The sequence below is a fragment of the Tiliqua scincoides genome, chromosome 1 (genome assembly GCF_035046505.1).
Source record: "Tiliqua scincoides isolate rTilSci1 chromosome 1, rTilSci1.hap2, whole genome shotgun sequence".
NCBI lineage: Eukaryota > Metazoa > Chordata > Lepidosauria > Squamata > Scincidae > Tiliqua > Tiliqua scincoides.
The window spans coordinates 161,296,768-161,315,856 of record NC_089821.1 but is presented as its reverse complement, the minus strand read 5'-3'; the positions used below and the strand labels follow the sequence as shown (position 1 = coordinate 161,315,856).

The window sequence follows — 19,089 nt, the reverse complement described above, 5'->3', positions numbered from 1 at the left end:
TAAGATCTGGCGTGCACCTTTGCAACAGAGATTCATCCCCTCCAGTCTGCCCCCTACCCTCCCACTTCCCTGCCCAGAATGCCCCTGAACCTCCCCCTCCTGCCTCCACCACCAACTTACTGACACTGGCACAGTCTCTGGGAGCTGCTGTTGCACATGCCACTCCTCTGGACATTTGTGCCAGTGGCCTAGAAGCACACGACAATGCCCCAACTTTTGCGCCACTGCAAGGAGTGCTATGCGACCAGAGCTCTAGTTCCGGCAGCACGAGGAAGGCCCAGATACGACTGAGCTGTAGATCTCTTAATGATTATAATGTTACTGTTGGTCAGCAGACCCAAACTGTGTGTGTGTTTTGATTTCAGGAACAAGATGAAACTGCCCTTCATCTTGCAGTGAGATCAGTTGATCGGACCTCACTTCACATAGTTGACTTTTTGGTGCAGAATAGGTGAGTGGCTGCCGCTTTATTAAGACACTCTGCCTACTCGTCTTTTCCAGTTTGCAAATTGAGGAAGGCAGGATTTCACTGAAAACCTTTTGTGAAACAGAATATAATTTTATATTCTTCCCTTGTTTACCTTGCCTTCATTTCCTTCCCTTTCCCCTGTAGCCTGCCTTATGTTGAATTCTAAATTATGAGCCCCTCAAGGCCAGGGACCTGGCCTCTCTGTAAAGCAACTCTGTAAAGTGTATGTGGATACACTCTGTATCTGTAAAGTGTATGTGGATACACTCTGTAAAGTGTATGTGGATGGTGCTATATATTACTCAGCATAGTAATACAACCACAGTGGTTTGTGCACTGCATATAAAGTGGGCTTTTGAAATTCTTCCAGTATAAACTATTTGTTTTTCTTCTTCTGTGTAGTGGCAACCTTGACAAGCAGACATGTAAAGGAAGTACAGCTCTTCATTACTGCTGTTTGACGGATAATGTTGAATGCCTCAAACTTCTGCTGAGAGGGAAGGCTTCCATTGAAATAGGTGAATGGGTTTTTAAAAGTGCCTCTCTGTACTTATGTTTTTGCTACATATAAGTGATTGTAGTATGAACATATAAAGTCTTTCAGTAGCTCTTGCCATTTTGTTCCTATTTAATATGGACCTTTTTAGAAAGTAGAACTTGAAGTAATGATAAATGAAACAATGGCAATATTGGCTGGTGTCCACAGATTTTTCCCTTCATTCAGATCAAGGACTCTTTCTTGATCAAGGAAACTGGATGCACCTGATTGTGTTTTAAGTCAATGACTGAAATGCATTTATAACCTAAGCAATATTAGGCTATTACTGTTCTATGAAATTTTCTTGGTGTCTGTGTGTCATCAATTTTGAATTAATTCAAGGAAGGAACCAACTAGTCACAACAATTGAGTATTTAATCTGAGCAAAATTTTCAGCAGGGCTAAGGCATTACATATTATGTATATTACTGAACACAATCCAGCCAGAGTTAGGCATTTGTAAGTCACATTGATGAATCAAGGATATTCTTAACGCTCTTTTATGAAATCAGGGGTCCTAAAATTACATATTTTAGACCGGCTCATGCCCACTTCATATTCTAAAGTCACCTCAGTTGTCGTTATATGGGTTTAGGTGCAAACAAGGAAATAACTTTGTCTTCCATTGTTTAATAGCCAATGAAGCTGGAGAGACTCCGCTTGATATAGCCAAACGGTTAAAACATACACGCTGTGAAGAGCTGGTAAGACAGTTCCCCACATTGTTCTTCAGTGCAGAACTGTTTTTGGTTATCCGGCAGCTTTCAGTGAAGTTTCTGTGGTATTGTGTTCAGAATGATGGAAAACACTGAATAGAGGAATTTTTTAGGCTACAATTCTAAACACGTTGACAAGGGATTAAGGGCCCAATCCTATCCAATTTTCCAGTGCTGATGTAGCTGCAATACACCCCTAAGATAAGGGAGCAAACATTACCTTTAGGAGACTTCCATGACTGCCTCCCCACCACAAGATGCAGTTCAGGCCCCATTGGCATGGCTGCTTTGGTACTGGAAAGTTGGGTAAGACTGGGCCCTAAACCTCATGGAACACTGTGAGACTTACTTCTGAGTAATATGCATATGATTGCACTTTTAGGGCACATTTCACCTTGGACACAGGTGCCTAAATACAGCATATATGTGCCTTATTTCAATGATATGTGCATATTTAAATTGATATCTCAATAAAATCACTGAAACTGAAATATAATTCATTTGATTCCTGATTGTGCTGTAAATATGTATTACTTTGTGATAGTAATTCACTGTGAAAGGGACTTTGGCAATCTTATTCTTTTTCATGTTAACAATAGTTTTCAGAGATATGAAAATGATAGGAAACTTCATTGAATCCATGGTGTTTCTCATGCACACTGTCTGACAAGCACTGAAAACCTTATTTGTTTTCTAGATAAAATGTCACTATCCTAACTTCTGTATAGTCCTTTGATATAATTTCAGCATAACTTTGTACTTTTTAAAAAACGGGAGAGGGATTGTGATGGAAGGGGGAAACAATCTGATTTCAGGTGTGATTATAATCTGATTGTAATTATAATAAAGGTGTACTCTAATTGTTGTGCTTCATTATCTCCTTAGCTCACTCAGGCTCTGGCTGGAAGGCTCAATTCTCATGTTCATGTAGAATATGAGTGGCGTTTACTTCATGAAGATCTGGATGAAAGCGATGATGATGTGGATGAAAAGTTACAGGTATGGGTTTTGAACCTTGTTGATTTACTGGAATGCTTACTGTAAAGGCTTGTAATTATTTTGATTTTAAATAGTACTTTGAACTGACTACAGTGAAATGAATAGAAGACAACTGAAAGAAAGGTATTGGATGAAGATGGTAATTGTTGTGGTCTGAAGTTTTTTTTTGTCATGTCCTAGGCTGCAATCATATGGTATTTCCTTTTCTTTGTCACATCTTTTTTTATTAGTCCAGTTAATAATTTCTGAATATCACACCTTTTGTTTGAAGTGTGTGTTCTTAGCTACTTTCAGGACAGTAGTTTACTCCTGCAGTAGTACTTCAGTAAAACCATCTCCTAGTCACATCTGAGAGTGAACTTCCATTTAATGCCAGGAAGAGTGAGGATGGGCAGTGCAATCCTATCCAGGCCAGTGCCCAGGGCTCCAGCGAAGCTGAAAGGGCTGCTGCTGAATCCTGTGGGTGCCAGGCTAGTGCCCAGAGTCTCCTCGGGGGAAGGGAGTGCTTGCTGGTGATTGAGGCACTAATTGGTCTCCTCAGCTCTGTGCCTGCCTTTGACCGGATGCAGAGTCAAGGAGGCCTTTGTCAGAGTTCCCAGCCTGGGAGGGAGGACAGGATATGGCTACAGAGTCTGCTGCCATCTCCATCCCCTTCCCCTTCCCCTTCCCAGGCCCAATCCTCACCTCCCCCCACCCAGTTCTACTCTCTTCTCCACCATCCCCCTGTCCCAACACACCTTGCTGCTGACTGCTCCCGCAGTGTCCTTTTCTGGCGCTGGGCCCAGCACTGACTGGCGTGGGCCCAGAGCTGTTGGCCCCTCCTCACCGGGTGCCGCAGATGTTCCTTATGGCATTTTTGTGACACCTGGATCTAGTGGTATGGGTGTATTGCCGGCACTGGGCCTGATAAAATCAGGCCCTGAGTCTGTCGCCTGCAAGTTCTGGCCACAGGGAAAAGTAACCTTGATCAGCTCACATTTTATGAGCATCACAGGATATTGGGCTGCCTTCTACCTTCAGTAGCAAAGATCAATCCTTGTTTTGTTAGGATGAAGAGGTACCTGGTGATTGAAGGCTGTATCATTGGAACTTGCTGCAGAGTGGCACAGATGTTATTGCTCTGTGAATAAGGGATTCTCTTGCCTTGATGGATTCCCCTCTACCTTTATGTCCTAAATAGTGAGGAAAATATTCTGACCTGCCTTTCCTTGCCATTGTGAACTTCAGACCAGGCAAACACAAACAATAACTGTTGGTCAGATTCTTAGCAGCTGTCTACCTTTAGTGTCACAAAAGCTCTTGGACAGAGCTAGCAGTAATGATTTGCAGCAAGAGATACATTCACATGTCTCCTGTTGTTGAGCTTCTTCCCATAGCACTCTAAATCAGTATATAAACTTCTGAAATAGGAGTGCTTCCAGCAGTATATCCCATGCTAGCTCCTGATATGCATTGTTTCCATGCGTGCATTATTAAAGAGTTTGAAGATCAGGAACATAACATGACAAAATAGGAAATCTTGCTCCCAACAAGAAAGAGTAGTTTGTATCAGCATTACGTTCTTTGCAAAATGAATTTTAGTGCTTTCAAAGAATTTTAGTGCTTGTGTACTAGTTTTGCAAAGACATTTGCACCAGTTTGACATCAGCGTAACAATAAAATATGTAAACAACTTTATCTGTGTATCCCAGATGAAGGGGGAATTGCATGACTACATATAGATTGCTTAGAGAGGACAGGCTCTATGGCACTCTCTTATACTCTGTTACTGTCTTTTCCTTGAGCGGGAGGGTGACAGTGGTTCCTATCTGAGCAGGAAGTGGTTTGGTATTTGAGAAGGTCATGTTTTTTTGGTGAGTGCTGTTTCATTTCAGCTCATCTCTGATGCTCTCCACATCAGCTAAGTACTCTGTGGTGAGGCTGAGAATTAAAAGGCATGTCACTGCTCACTCACTATTAATAAGCTTTCAGACTACAAGGACTTGTGAAAAGAAGATTAAGGACTATTAATGACAAAACTAATGTCTTTATTATGCTGAAGGCTCAGTTGAACCTTGTTGCTGCATGTGGCTTTGCCTTAGGTCATGTTAGTTGTTTTCATTAAGGTAAAATTAAGGTCATTTTCGCTATTTTTTCTTACCTAAAAAACGTTACATTTCTTGTGGTTGGGAAGAAGTGAAAAGTAAAGTCACAAACATGGCATCTTAAATTGAGTCAACAAGAGATAGAAGCTTGGATCTTAAGGTACCACTGCATGAAAAGAAAGCCGATTGCGCAAAGCAGGGTGCCTGACCCCTTGCATCTTCTCATGCCCCTGTAAAGCCCTTTGGAACAGTATGGAATGTGGTGACACAGAACTGTGGTGGGGAGGATATATGGGCAAAAACTGGGACCCTGCCTTGTGGAAAGCACTTCAACTCACACTTGTGTGGCAGCATCTTTGGATCCAAGCCAATGTTTCTCCACAGTGGAGGAAGGTATCCTTAGATGAATTGCTTCTCCCATTCATTCCAGCCAGGTAGGATTGTGCAGGTGAAGAAACACTTGAGCAACTCTGTGAGTGCCTCCTCCATGCAGGATGCAGTGCATGACCCATTGGCACAGCTGCATCAGTGCTTAAAAGTTGGATACGATTGGGCCCTTGGGAGGAGTGAATAGCCAACTGACTACAGCCTTTTTTTTCTGAAGAGATGTGCCTTATGCAAGATGTGTCTGCTTTGAGCCAAGCAGGCACAAACAGATGAAAGCAAGTGAATCAGTTCAACAGCCCCTCTTCAAAGAAGGAACAGTCCATTAAAACCAGTGGGGTTGATCTTTCCATGGACAAAAGCAGAGTCGCATCTGTTTGTCCTAGGGTGGTCACTCCTTCCAGAGCTAGTCAGACCATGTCCTCCCAACCTAGTAAGGCAACTACTTCCACACTGAACTTTACCACATAACAACATGGGGCAAGAAAAAGTACCAGATTTTTTATCTGGTCCCCATTGAGAGCACTTTTGTTGTGACCCAAGTCCCACTCACGTGCAATATCCTGATGATGGTCATCTGTCCAGAGACAACAACTCTAAATCTTGGTCAGAATCTAAGACCGAACCAATAGCATCCATGGCTACTGGGGATCACTAAGTGGAAAGCTTTCTCATCTCTTGACTCCAGCCCTGCCTGCACAGCAGTTCCTACCTTCAAAAGAGGGTGCTTCAGGCAGATTCAGAGGGGCTCATCTAGTGGTTCAGTCAAAGTATCTTCTAACCTGCTTTTTTTTAAAAAAAGATCTTCCTTATCTCCTATACTGCAGGCAGTTTTTCTTGTTAATGTTCAGGCTTCCAGTCCCAGCCTCTGCCAGCTACACTGTCCCCTTACAATATTCTTCAAAGCCAGCATCTTCTCAAATAAACAACAACTGTCATAAAATCAAGTTCTCTTCTAGCCTCCCTGGAGGTCCTCTTTCATTGGGATGAGTCGGTTTCTGAAACCTCCATGTTAGCTTGAAAGGTCAACATATCCTGGCCTAGACAGACAACATGACAGCCAGGGCACACACTGACTGTCATTGGGGGATAAGATTGTATTGCCTCATGGGGGGTCAGTGGTCACATCATGTAGGGTCAATAACAGCAAGTGTGCAAGAGGCAAATTCACCCGAGCAGACTGATTAAATTGCTGTGGTTTTGACCAAGTGGAATGATGCCTTGTTTTGGAGCTCTCAAGAAGTCTGAGCAAAGTTTGGTCTCCCAAATCTGTTTACTTTCCCACAAACAACAAAATACCTGCCTTCTAGTCACCAATCAGAAATACCTTCCACACTGCAGATCTACAAGGACATATGGAGACACACAGTCTTACACGGTCACAGCTGCAACTGCGACATTTCCTATCAGTTTTGACACAGCATTCTTTCAGGAAAGCTTGGACTAAGGATTATACTGAAGTGCTGTGGAATACCTTCCCTGGCTAGGGACAGCTTTTGAAAATCTCATCCAAGAATGTCCTCCTCCTCTGAGAGAGGGTGAATTGTTGGGTGAACTGTGAGAGTTTCTTTTTTCACAGTGGATGACGGCATCCTATCCTCCTAGGAGGTCCCTTTCTCCTACCTATACTGTCACATATTCAGTATCACTGTCTCCCTTCAGGAGAGTGAAGGGCATCTGGGAGTATCACCTTTCCCCCACTGTTTCAAATTGTGCTGATTCACGTTTACAGTTCATGGGATGATGTTAGGAAATAGGAATATTGCTAGTGTCAGCTGCTGCAGGACAAAAACTGGGAGTGGCTTCCTCCTTCAGGCTACTTAAGATTTTCCTCATTTGCATAGTCCTGTCTGTCTGGAATAAGTGGAAGGAGCAACCTTCCCAAGATGCCACCAATCCACTTTGAAGAAAGAATATATTGTGGTAAGTACGAGGTTTCAGCAAATACAGTTACATGTTATCAGAGTTCTTTTCTAAAGTAGACTACCAACGCCATCTCAATGAGGCTACACATTACTATATGCTAACAAATGATAGATCTGTTTTTTTTAGTGTGCATTACAATTGTTATCAGGACGTAACATTTTATTTATTTTTTTTAAAGCAACCAAGCCCCAATCGACGAGAGGATAGGCCTGTCAGTTTCTATCAGCTAGGATCAAGCCAACATCAGCCTAATGTTGCCTCTTTGGCAAGAGATGCTGCCAACATAGCCAAAGACAAGCAAAGAGGCTTTATGCCGAGCCTATTACAGAACGAGACCTATGGAGCCATACTCAGTAGCAGCCCACCTCCCACTCAACCTGCAGTACCTGTGACAAGTGCACCACCCTTGCCTCCCAGGAATATTGGAAAAGGTACTAATGCTGGGGAAATGCCTCAGTACTTTACAAGACCGGGAGTTTCAAAAGCTTTATTTCTTCTATTTTAGAGGTTTTAGTCTTGCAATTTAGTCTAGCAATTTGCCTGGGTAAGTATTGGAGTTATAAATTGCTTTGAACAGAAAAGTGAAACAACCGGTTTGAACTGGAACTTGGGCAAGAAGCAAAGTCCAGGTTCAGTTTTGAGCAGCATTTGATCGGTACTTTTAAAAAACATCATGGCTAGATTCTGTGGTTGCAACTCTTAATAGCCCAGTCCTATCCCTGCACTCGGCAGAGTGCAGCAGTGCCAAAATGGCTACTGCTGCATCCAGCTGCATTGCCAGGGCTACTTAAGGCCTTTTCAGGGGAAGGGGACTTTCATCTCCTTCTCCTGAGTAAGGGTGCAGGGGCCACAATGGGTCTCCTCCATTCTGCCCCAGCTGTTTTCCTGATGCAGACTAGAGGAGCTCTGTGTCTGGCTTTTTAGCCCAACATGGTGCATAGGATCTGACAGAGCAGGGCTCAGCTGGTCCCACATCCCTCCCGCCCCAGTTCCTCCACCCACCCTACCCAAATTTGCTTGGATAAGGTACAATGAAACTGTTGTTTTTCCTGAGATAAAAGATTTCTGACATGCACACATTTAGGTAGTCTGGCCATGGAGAAACCTGAGATGTATTTCATTGTATATTTTGATTTATACGCATGTTTCTTTAGACTTCAAGATAGATATAACCTTTCCATTCCTCTTTTATTCTTAATTCTCATTCTGTGGAATGTTATTTCTATCGACAAGGAACTAAGGTTGATCTATTACTTGTCCAAGCAGAGATTTGAGCCCAAATGTTGAAAGTGGATATGCAACATTATTACATTGTTTTATCCATGTATCATCGGTGTGATGTCCAGGGAGCAAATCACTGCATGTATCCAGCCCCATGGATGCTGGTGGCCAGAGAAGCACTGTAAGGATGAATGGACTGGGGGTGGGGTCAGGTGCAGGGCTAATGAGCAGCCTGCACTGGGGGGATTCCCCTGCCAGCTGCTGAGAATAAACAATACAGCAATACGCACCTCTCCTAACCATGGAGAGGTGCCCTAAGGACACCACATACGTGACACAAAGATGCCACACCACACATACCCCTACAGTTACAGCGGCATCAGCAAAGAAGGAGCAAAAGCAAAGACCTGCTAGGAATCCCTGCACCCAGAGTTCAAGGCCCCAAATCCCACACACACATAGTTTAAGAAATACCTTTTTGAGCAAAACAAAGGAAGAACAGAAAGGTAGTTTTCTTGGAAGAGATTAGCCATGTTCAACCAACACAGAAGTCTCTCCATGGCGAGGGTTTGATTCCCTGTGAGGGCATTTATCATCCGAAATGAATCTTTTTGCTAGAGGAGGGACTATGACAGGTCATAAGGGAAGCCTCAACAGAACACAGGTGAAACAGGGTCATGGTAGTTCACTGCACAAAGACTCATGCCTGGAGATGGGCTTGAGCCCAGCCAAGGGATATGCCCTAATCAACAAGACAACTTTTGGATGATTGGCAAGAAACACCCATGACTGGCACAAAAGAAGAAGGGGAGACAGAGCCAGAACCCACAGCAACCACTCTCAGACCACTGAGCCATAGCAGAAAGCAAGCAATGTACACCTCATCTGGCATCACTGCAATAGGCACACCTTACTGGAAGGCCATAGCACATGAACCTAACAGAGGAACCACTGCATGGGTCAATCATTCAGCTGGCATATGGCACAGGATGCCACCTGCAGCAGCATACCCAGCTAGCCAAACCCATGCACATCCCACGCCCTTTGCTTCACTGCGGTCACCTGCAGGCATGGCTCCCGCTATGCTGCCCCATCTGTCCCTCTGTCACTGCCCACACTAAACCTCATCAGCTGAGAACAGAAGGCTCACAATCACTGAGAAGTGCACCCCTCCCACTTGGTGCCCAAGATATCCTGGGGAGAGGATGCTACAGACCCTGGGGGCAGACGGGCCCTTCTGCCCTGAGTCCCAACCTGAAGCTAACTGAGGTAAGAAACAACAAGAGTGATATTTTGAGACATACAAAATTATGCAGGGGATGGACAGAGTGGATAGGGAGATGCTCTTTACACTCTCACATAATACCAGAACCAGGGGACATCCACTAAAATTGAGTGTTGGGCGGGTTAGGACAGACAAAAGAAAATATTTCTTTACTCAGCGCGTGGTCGGTCTGTGGAACTCCTTGCCACAGGATGTGGTGCTGGCGTCTAGCCTAGACGCCTTTAAAAGGGGATTGGACGAGTTTCTGGAGGAAAAATCCATTATGGGGTACAAGCCATGATGTGTATGCGCAACCTCCTGATTTTAGGAATGGGTTAAGTCAGAATGCCAGATGTAGGGGAGAGCACCAGGATGAGGTCTCTTGTTATCTGGTGTGCTCCCTGGGGCATTTGGTGGGCCGCTGTGAGATACAGGAAGCTGGACTAGATGGGCCTATGGCCTGATCCAGTGGGGCTGTTCTTATGTTCTTAAGAGTGGGATGAAGGGCTCTCTATCTGCTAACAAGGAGACAACAAGTATGATGCTGCCAAAGTTTTTTTTTGAACAGTATGGGTGATCGAGCAGCATCTGAGAGAGAAGCAAAGGGGGTTGCCAACCATCTCTTCCCAGCAAGGTTGTGCCATTGCAAAAACAGCCTAGAAATAGATGGCAGTGAGGTCTGGCTGCACCAATTGGTTCACTATCTGTCATTGACTTTATAAAGTCACAGGGCCTGACCAGAAGGAGTAGGTCAGCATCCTCCTACTGGGTTCATGCTGGCCAGCAGCCAGGCTGTAGGTTTCCCTTGAGGTCTGCACAGTGACTTCATCTGTGGGTCTGCAGCCTGTGGGGTGCAAGGAGAAACACAGAGGGAAGAAAAAGGTCTGGAAAGCAGCATCAGTTACATTGTTCTCTGAACTGAGATACATACTCTGTGTTTGTAAGGGAGAGGGTGTCACCAGAAGGTGCATGCAGTGGTGCTCTTTTGGGATGATAGTATAATGGCTTTGAATTTTATCAGTCTCTTGGGGTGGGGGGACCTGCAGTGGAACTCCATAGAGGACCATTGCTTAGCCCCCTGTGGCAGTCAGGGCATGGGAGTGACAGGAGGTGCAGTTTTCTGCAGTTTCCTCCTTCTCCATTGTGCTTTATAGGTTTTCTAGGTCTACTACCTGTGCCTATATTCTGTAGTTTGCATAGCATTTTTCTGGAATTGGGGGTGTGACCATTATCTGAAGGGGAATTGGGATATGCCTGTATATCAACTCTACCTCGCCCCTCCTAGATCATGCTCCAGTCTCCTCCCTATTTTGGCGTCCACCAATGGAGTTGCACTGGTATCCAAGTGGTGTCCAAGTTATATTGGCGCAGCATTTTTCCAGCATTTTCCAGACTGCATGGCATGTCTGTTGGTGGGCAGACTTCTCCAGCAGAGCTGTTGTGGAGATACCCTGGTGTATCTCAAGGATTAGCTGTGGTCCTATAGCTCATAGTGTTACCACTGTTGGGACAAAAATCTGTATTATGTTTTCTTGTGTAGAAACGAATGACTAAAAAGATGAAATCATAGCACTTTAGGAGCAAATACCCAGCTCAGAACTAGGAGATTATTCTTCTCCTCTTCACTGACTTATATAACTGAGCAACTTGTGCTCTTTGGTTAAGCATTTCCTCTCAGACTGGGTTGCAGTTCTTGCTGCTTCACTAACAAAAAGGCTTTACAATCCCTCTCACTTTTTTACGGCTCCTTAACAACTATTGTTTTGCTGCTGTCCATCAACAGAAAAACAGAAATTAGTGATATATCATTTAGTGATATATTTCACTCTGACCTCCTTCATTGGGTTGCCACATCTTGCATTGTACAAAGTCCTTTAAACCTTCCGATACAACTGTAGACAAAGCAGCAGAAGCTGTTCTTACCCATCGCACATGCACACAAACAAGCACATCCTTTCTTTATCTGCTGCATGGAAATCTACTTGCTACAGCATGTGAGGGAGGAGGATAGACGACAGGGTGGCAGTGCTAGCAGATGTAGTGATTTGCCCCTGCATCAGGAGATTTAACTGTCACAATTGGTTGTATGGGGTAAGAGATGGAGGCCCCCCTCACCTGTTTTGTCACCTGCCTAAAATGGCTTTAATGTATTATCAGTGCTGCTGGCTTCTTATTGCTACTTTTCTGTTAATTATAAAAAGACTTTTTATATCTCCTTCTGTTTCTTTCTGCACAAATTGGTACCCACTCTAGCTTCCACATCTAATGGGTTTCCCTCCTCCCATTTTTGATTATAACTGAATAGGCATATAAGTATATGGCAAAATACTGTGTTGAAAGGGTATTTTTAACATTCAGGAAAACACAAAGACATAGCTTGAAATTGAGTAATTCAAAATCACAGAAAAGAGAGCAAAGAACTTCACTATCAGTTTTCAGATAAATCCAGATTTATACAGGTTAGTAAATTCATATCATAACTTCCCTGCTCTCACTCAGAAACTAAGAAAGGCTTTGTGAAGTTGTTCTTCAAGACAGCGATAAAATAACATTCCTTACCGCTAACCATGTTCATGTGTTTAGCTCCATATATAGGAGACAGTTTGTAGCACTAGGAGATTCACATGTGATTTATTTGATACATCATCACTTGATTTGTACAACACTTGATGACTCAATTCCCTGAACAGTACTATTTTTGAGAAGATATTAATGCTATGTGTGTGTTATTTGATCTGTGATGGCTAACTCACACATGTTTATCGCTGGATGTCACAGTAGTCAAGGATAAACACACATGTGTGAGCAAGGCTTTTAAGACAACCCAGTCTTTGTGCAGATCTGAATGAGGTGGACCTCTGTATCACACCCACTTCTTTTAAAGGAAAGTGTTGTGTTCTCCTCATTACACAGCCAGCAGTAATTATAATAATAATGCAGTGTTTTCCTTTCTTTTTAGTTCAGTCTTCATTTCTTGGCAGTGCTGTTCAGACAACTCCTTCATCTAACACACTGTGGAAGACAAATTCATTAGGAATGGAAAGCATAAGCAGGCAGAGGTCTTCATCAGATCCACCAACTGTCCATCCCCCTGTTCCACCATTGCGTGTAACATCTACAAGTATGTTTGCACTTTTCCCCTGCTTTTTTTATTTTGGTGCATCTAATCATGGTTGGCCTCAGCTTTCCATTTTCATACCTCATGCTTCGTCCTCTCTGGTGGGTGTAACTTCCAGCTTGCTGCTTTGCTGTCTGATTCCTTGAGTATAAATGGCTTCTTCCAACACACTATAGACATCTCAGGGTTGCTGAGCAAGGAATTCAGGCTGTTCTCAAAATTTCAGAATTAAAAAAAAAATGGGACTATTTGTTGTAGGATAGTTTACAGATCTGGCTGCAGTATACCTGTAGTTAAACTGGATCAAAGGGAAAGTTAATTTTGCAGTAGGAAAATCAGGTTCACCCAAACCTCTGCTCCAGACAGTCCCAATGACTACTGTTTGTTTGGTAGGTGAGTACTTAAGGGGGCAGGTAAAAAATTAGCTGTGTTGAGAGTGTTTTATTTCTGCCTCATTCTCTTTGTTTCCAAGAACAGGCTGTCTAGAAATATGATTTCCCAAGTAGGATATTCCTTGGTTATGTCTATGAAAATCCTATTTATAGGTATAACCCATATAAAAATTATCTAAGTACCTAAAACTATTCTTAATTGCAGGAGAGGCATATGAGGGTCGCCCAGAAAGTAATGCACCACATTTTTTTTCTTCAACAATTATTTATTGAACACAATGAAACTTACACGCAAGAAAGAATGATGTTTCTTCTACACTCCCTATTTTTCCACGTAATCTCCGTCCAGTTCTATGGCCTTCCTCCAGCGAGACACAAGGGCATGTATGCCCTGTCGGTACCACTCCTTGTTCTGGTCACAAAGCCATTTCTGCACTGTGCGAATCACCTCTTCGTCATCCTCAAAATGTCTTCCGCGAATGGCATCCTTTAATGGCCCAAATAAGTGGAAGTCTGAGGGACCTAGGTCAGGGCTGTAGGGTGGATGGGGTAACACAGTCCAACCCTGTTTAGTGATGTGTTCCGAAGTCCTCAAACCTGTGTGAGGCCGAGCGTTATCATGTTGAATCAAACATTCACCTGGGTTATTATGGCGCCGAAGTCGCTGGAAGTGCTTCTTGAGTTTGGTTAATGTCTTCACATAAGCTTCAGAATTAATGGTGCTGCCCCTTGGCATCACATCAATGAGTATGACGCCCTCACAGTCCCAAAACACAGTGATCATGACCTTACCAGCGGAAGCAGTTGCTTTGAATTTTTTCTTCTGCGGAGATTGAGGATGATGCCATTCCATCGACTTGTTTTGTTTCGGGCTCAAAATGGTGAACCCAGGTTTCATCACCTGTCACAATCCTGAACAAGAACGCTTCCCCCTCATCTTCAAAACGTTTCAGCAACTCAGAAGAAATGTTTTTTCTGAGAGATTTGTGGTCCACCGTAAGACAGCGCGGAACCCGTCGTGCACACACTTTTGAGTAATCAAGAGCACGGATGATTGCATCCACACTTCCTTTGCTGATTGACAGCTTCAGTGCCAACTGTCTAGTCGTTATGCGTCGGTCCTCGCAAATGAGCACATCAGCAGGCTGTGTCTTGTCAGGTGTGACAGCCGTGGATGGCCGCCCCGAACGCTGCAAATCTTGGAGCTCTGCCGAACAACCTTCTAATGGACTCACCCTCTGTGTCCAGCGACTAGCCGTACTTCTGTCGACTGTAGATTCTCCATAAACTGTACACAAACGTTTGTGAATGTTCGCGACAGTTTCTTTCTCCGCAGTGAGAAATTCAGTGACGACACGCTGCTTGTAACGTACATCACTTACAGACGCCATTTCGAAACACTGCTACAGCTACGCTATCTGTCTGAAGAAACCAAAAATTTGTGTGGGCACTCCTGAAAATTCAAATAATGTATAACTAAAGTTTCGCATTCGTACCATTACTGTAGACTGAGAAAAAAAATGTGGTGCATTACTTTCTGGGCGACCCTCGTAGAATAAGAGCTGGTATGCTAGTAACTTTTGATTGTTGAATGTGATTAATTTTAGCACATGTTTAAGTTTACTGAAACCTGAAGATGCATTCTTACGTCATATTTTTCTGAACAGGTATAGGTACAAATTACAATTCTTTCCCTAAATCACAACCAAAATGGAAGACTACAGAAGAACATACCAAATGCAATGTTTGAAAATGAACATTCAAAGACTGCCACACTTAAAAATTTCCTGTTTATTTGAATAAGCCCATTCACACAAAACTTTAACGTGCAGTAGCATGTGAGAGAGAGCTTCAGGCTCACATAGCCTGCTACTCTGCCCATGCCGAATGTTTAGTACTCAGTGGCTATACCTGTGAATTCCAGCTGTCCTTTTTGGTTGTAGATGGAAACTGTGAGTAAAGCCTGTATATGTATGAATGGTTTACATAGATTTGTAATTCATACTGAGCATTCTGTGTATAGGCGGGTAAAAACCAAAGCTTGAACTCCATAGTGTGGAATGGGCTAGAGCCTTGTGTGAATGGACTCTTAGGCTGCAATCCTAAACGCACCAGAGAGTAAACTCCGTTGAACACAGTGAGACGTATTTCTGAGTACACATGGGCAAAATTGCATTGTTAGTCATGTTGTGTTACGTCTAAGCATTTGCACTGGTGAAAAGAAAGGAATTTCTACATTTTTAGTTGTAAATATTGTTTAGTGTTTTTTCTATTTAGGAGACATTATTATTATTATTATTAACTTGATTTGTATTCCGCCTTTCTCCCTGAAGGGTATCCAAGACAGCTAACAATAAAAACATTAAAATACAGAATAATATTACATTATGTAACAATAAGATTCTTTGGAGAAGTGCTGTCAAACGTTCTCCATCAACGTACTGTGAGCATGCCTTTTTTTTATAGATATACTTGCTTCAGCACCACCTCCTGTTGCAAAGACAACCAGTGTTCTTGAAGCCTTGAACCAGCAGTCAAAACAGCCAGCTGTGCCACAGTCCAAACCAGCACCACCACCACTTCCTCCCCAGCCTCCAAGTCGAATTTCTCAGAAAAAGCCTTCTTCTGGGTAATTTTGGGTCACTGACTTCCTATAACTCTTTAACAGCACAATCCTAACAATGAGTGCCGTAAAGCATGTTTGCGCCTCCTTGGGAGCAAGCTGTGCCAGCACACACGGGTGCGCTGGCACACTGAATCCAGCATCCATGGCGGCTTGCAGGGTGAGTCTTGCATCAGCAGAGCTCAGCCAACGCAAGGCTCTGGGGTGGGCGGGGAGGAGGCGGGAGGGAGGCGTTCTGGGGTGGGGGAGGGTGGGCAGAGGGCATCCCGGAGGCGGGTGGGTGGGGAGCAGTAGGTGGGTCTGGTATCTGGCTGTTATGCAGAATCCCAGCCCCTGTTCCTGAGCAGCACAGAGCGACTCCAAGCTGCTCCACTCTCCTCAGACTTGCTCCACCTCCTGAGGTGGCACAAGTCTGAGGAGACCTATGGGGCTACAGTGGTTTACCAGGGGGTAAGGGGAAGAGTTTACCTTTACCTTCAGCTGAGCTGCTTTGCAAACGTATCTCGTGCTGGATATAGCGCAAGCCTCCTGGCTTGCCTGTTCCAGGGTAAGATAGGATTGCACCCTAAATGGGTTGAACAGCATATGTTCATGCCATGTTCATGTGTTCAAAACATTACATGAATATAATGAGACTTATTCCATGGCACTTAGATTAAAATTTTGTTTCACTTTCTGCTAAGTTTAGCAGTGGCCAACATTTAAAGTTTGGTATTATGCTTTGTTTATGTTTTTGAAAACTAGGATTAGTGAAAGGGAAGACCCCTTGGGACACTCTGTCATGGGTGAACTGAACTTCAGGCTGTCAGTGGTTTGTTTTTTACTAGAACCCCAGGGGGGCTAAAACTGTCATGTTTTTGGTTTAAAAAGCAAGAGCCTGTGCCATCTTGCTGGGCACTCTAGGGCGGTGTTTCTCAATCAGTGGTACGGGTACCACTAGTGGTACTTGAGATACCTGGTGGTACTCATGGGACCCCTGAACGCCTGCCATCGTCAGCAAGACCAGGAATGTGACACAACAAACAGTGGTAGGAGGCTCCATAGCATTTTTTTCCATGCTCAGAAAAGCACTCTCGTCCACCCTGAGCCTCTTACTCATGTTTGTCATGTCTCATCTGGCCTCTCAACCCAGAAGTAACTGGCAATGATATTATCATGGGTTACTTGCAGTAGTACTTTGAATAGGTGGAACATGTGAAGTGGTGCAGTGGAGGATAAATATTGAGAAGTGCTGCTCAAGGCCCTGCACTGGGCTCCCTTCCTGATTGCACACTGGACACTACTTGAGAGTGCTTGAGAATTCAGGAGTTGGCCCAACTGAGTGACCTCTCTGATAGGTATGAGCTCTTTGTCAGTACCAAACCTGGCTTATCCTTGACACTGTCCTGGCAAGAGCACATACTCAGGATCTTTTAACAGTTGACCAATTAATTTATGTTCAGTTATTAAGAACACAAGTGTCTAGTGGTGTGGGGGACAGAGTGTCACCATTCTGCCTTCCAAGTAATCAGCCTGAAGTCGTCTACAAGTTGGTCATGGAGGTAGTCTTTCAGTTGTTTGTTCCCAGTTATCTGGGAATAGATGGCCTGTTGTCTCTGGATGTGGCTCAGTTTTGCTATTGTGGTTAGCAGCAGCTGATTGACTTTTTCTTCTTAAATCTGTTGAATCCTTGTTGAAGCCATAAAAGGACCAGAGAACACATGCCTTTTGCAATTAGACTTCGTCCTCCCAAAATGTAAATGGTCATGGGTATGGAAATCATCTGCTGTTACAAGGGGTGTTTGAAAATTGTTTCATTTTTCCGCACATTTCCTGATTTGAAAAGCAGAGAACAGTGTTACGTCTTTTATTCCAAGTTATCATTCCAAGTTCTCATTTTTATTAATTTTAAACATTTTAAGAGTGTAGTAGATAGGTGATATAGTTTTAGCAGGTGCAGCCACAGTATTATTTCTAACTTGAAAAGTAATCTCTTTTAATTTCTGGAAAACCTTAAACACCAAAATGGCGGTGTTTTGTGTTTTCAGCAACAAACCCCCTCTAGCTATTACTCTTCCCAGTCAGTCAAGCATTTTATCTCCTAAACAAGTGAAACAAGAACTGTGTAGTTGAAGAGTTCTGTGGTTCCTGTGCTTTGCTTTGTAAGAATCACCACAACCAGCAAGCACTAGGCCTAATATCAGAAATTAGCATAGTGGAGTGATTCATAAGTGAACTGTGATTTGTCACCTGCTGCTGGTGGCATTGCATTCCTCTCAGTCTGCCCTTTCCAAGGCACTTCTGGTCACATCTGGAGGTCTTCTGTTGACCCTCTAGACATGGGTTTGGAATCTGCGGTGGGTCAAATCTGTGGCTTCCAACCCCACAGATAAGGAGGACCCACTGTACTGATGATAATTGCAAAAGGCAAAATAATAAATGCGATGCAGTGAATTGCAGAGGTGATAATGGATAGTATTATTTGCTTCTCTCCTAAACAGGACTGACAAGTCGTCCAGCTTAAGTAACAAGGGGCACAGTAAGGGGCCTGGATCTCTCCAGCAGTCTTCTGGTAATTTATGTGAAAAATAAAATTTGTAATTTTCTACTCTTAGCAGCAACGTTGAGCCAATTCCCATGCTTATTTTGGAAATGGTAAAACCTGAATGCTGTTTCCTTGGCTTAGGGCAGAGGTGGCCAACCCATGGCACAGATGCTACTTAGTGGCACACAGGATATCTGTGAACTTTTAAAAACCCTGTAGAAAAGCATTGCCCTCAAACTGCACCATTGCACACTCTTTGAAGGTGCAGTGAGCCTGAGAGGACATACATCGTTATATTTTGGGCCACCCATTAGCTGTTGAGGTGGGGCATTTTGACAGCACTGTTGGATCATTCCGGGGCCCACTGCGTCTCCCATGGGGAGCCTCACCTGACTTTGCTGACAGGGAAAAAGAAACAGAAACTGGCAATTAGAAACAAAAAAGCACTTGCTGGAGGAGGAGGAGCAGCAGGCACCAGGCAGGCAATGCTTCCTCACTCTGCTTATTCCACTGGTTGGAGGGATGGCCTTGCATTGCAAATGAACCTGGCGCCCTGCAGCCCTAGAGCCTTCTGGTGTGGGTGATGAGTTGAGTTTGGGCACAAAGATGCAGAGGCTGCTGGGCAGCCACGCCAGCTTGTTCCATAGTGCAAACAATCAGGTACGCTTGCTCTGCAGCCTCCATGCCTTCATGCCCAATTCTGTGTACTGACTGAGTCATGCCAGGCATGCAACAGCTTTCACATTGCCTATGCTAGAAAACTCTGTGCCTCTGCTGCCTGCAGTTCAGGGGAGGGGTTTCCCTGCGCTACTCAGCAAGAAGTTTGGGCAA

General features: G+C 43.9%; 1 protein-coding gene across 4 annotated transcripts in view; it reads left to right on the top strand.

Annotated features, from left to right (window-relative positions):
• ASAP2 (ArfGAP with SH3 domain, ankyrin repeat and PH domain 2) overlaps positions 1 to 19,089 on the top strand; it is a 133,572-nt gene that overhangs the window by 102,790 nt on the left and 11,693 nt on the right. For 3 of the 4 annotated variants that reach the window (XM_066612143.1, XM_066612150.1, XM_066612127.1), the window contains 8 exons: positions 366 to 451; positions 872 to 987; positions 1,644 to 1,711; positions 2,609 to 2,722; positions 7,295 to 7,547; positions 12,561 to 12,722; positions 15,578 to 15,740; positions 18,215 to 18,285. In XM_066612143.1, coding sequence (XP_066468240.1) covers positions 366 to 451; positions 872 to 987; positions 1,644 to 1,711; positions 2,609 to 2,722; positions 7,295 to 7,547; positions 12,561 to 12,722; positions 15,578 to 15,740; positions 18,215 to 18,285 — 1,033 coding nt within the window. The remainder of the gene's footprint in view (positions 1 to 365; positions 452 to 871; positions 988 to 1,643; positions 1,712 to 2,608; positions 2,723 to 7,294; positions 7,548 to 12,560; positions 12,723 to 15,577; positions 15,741 to 18,214; positions 18,286 to 19,089) is intronic. The other variant, XM_066612135.1, reaches the window with a different exon arrangement.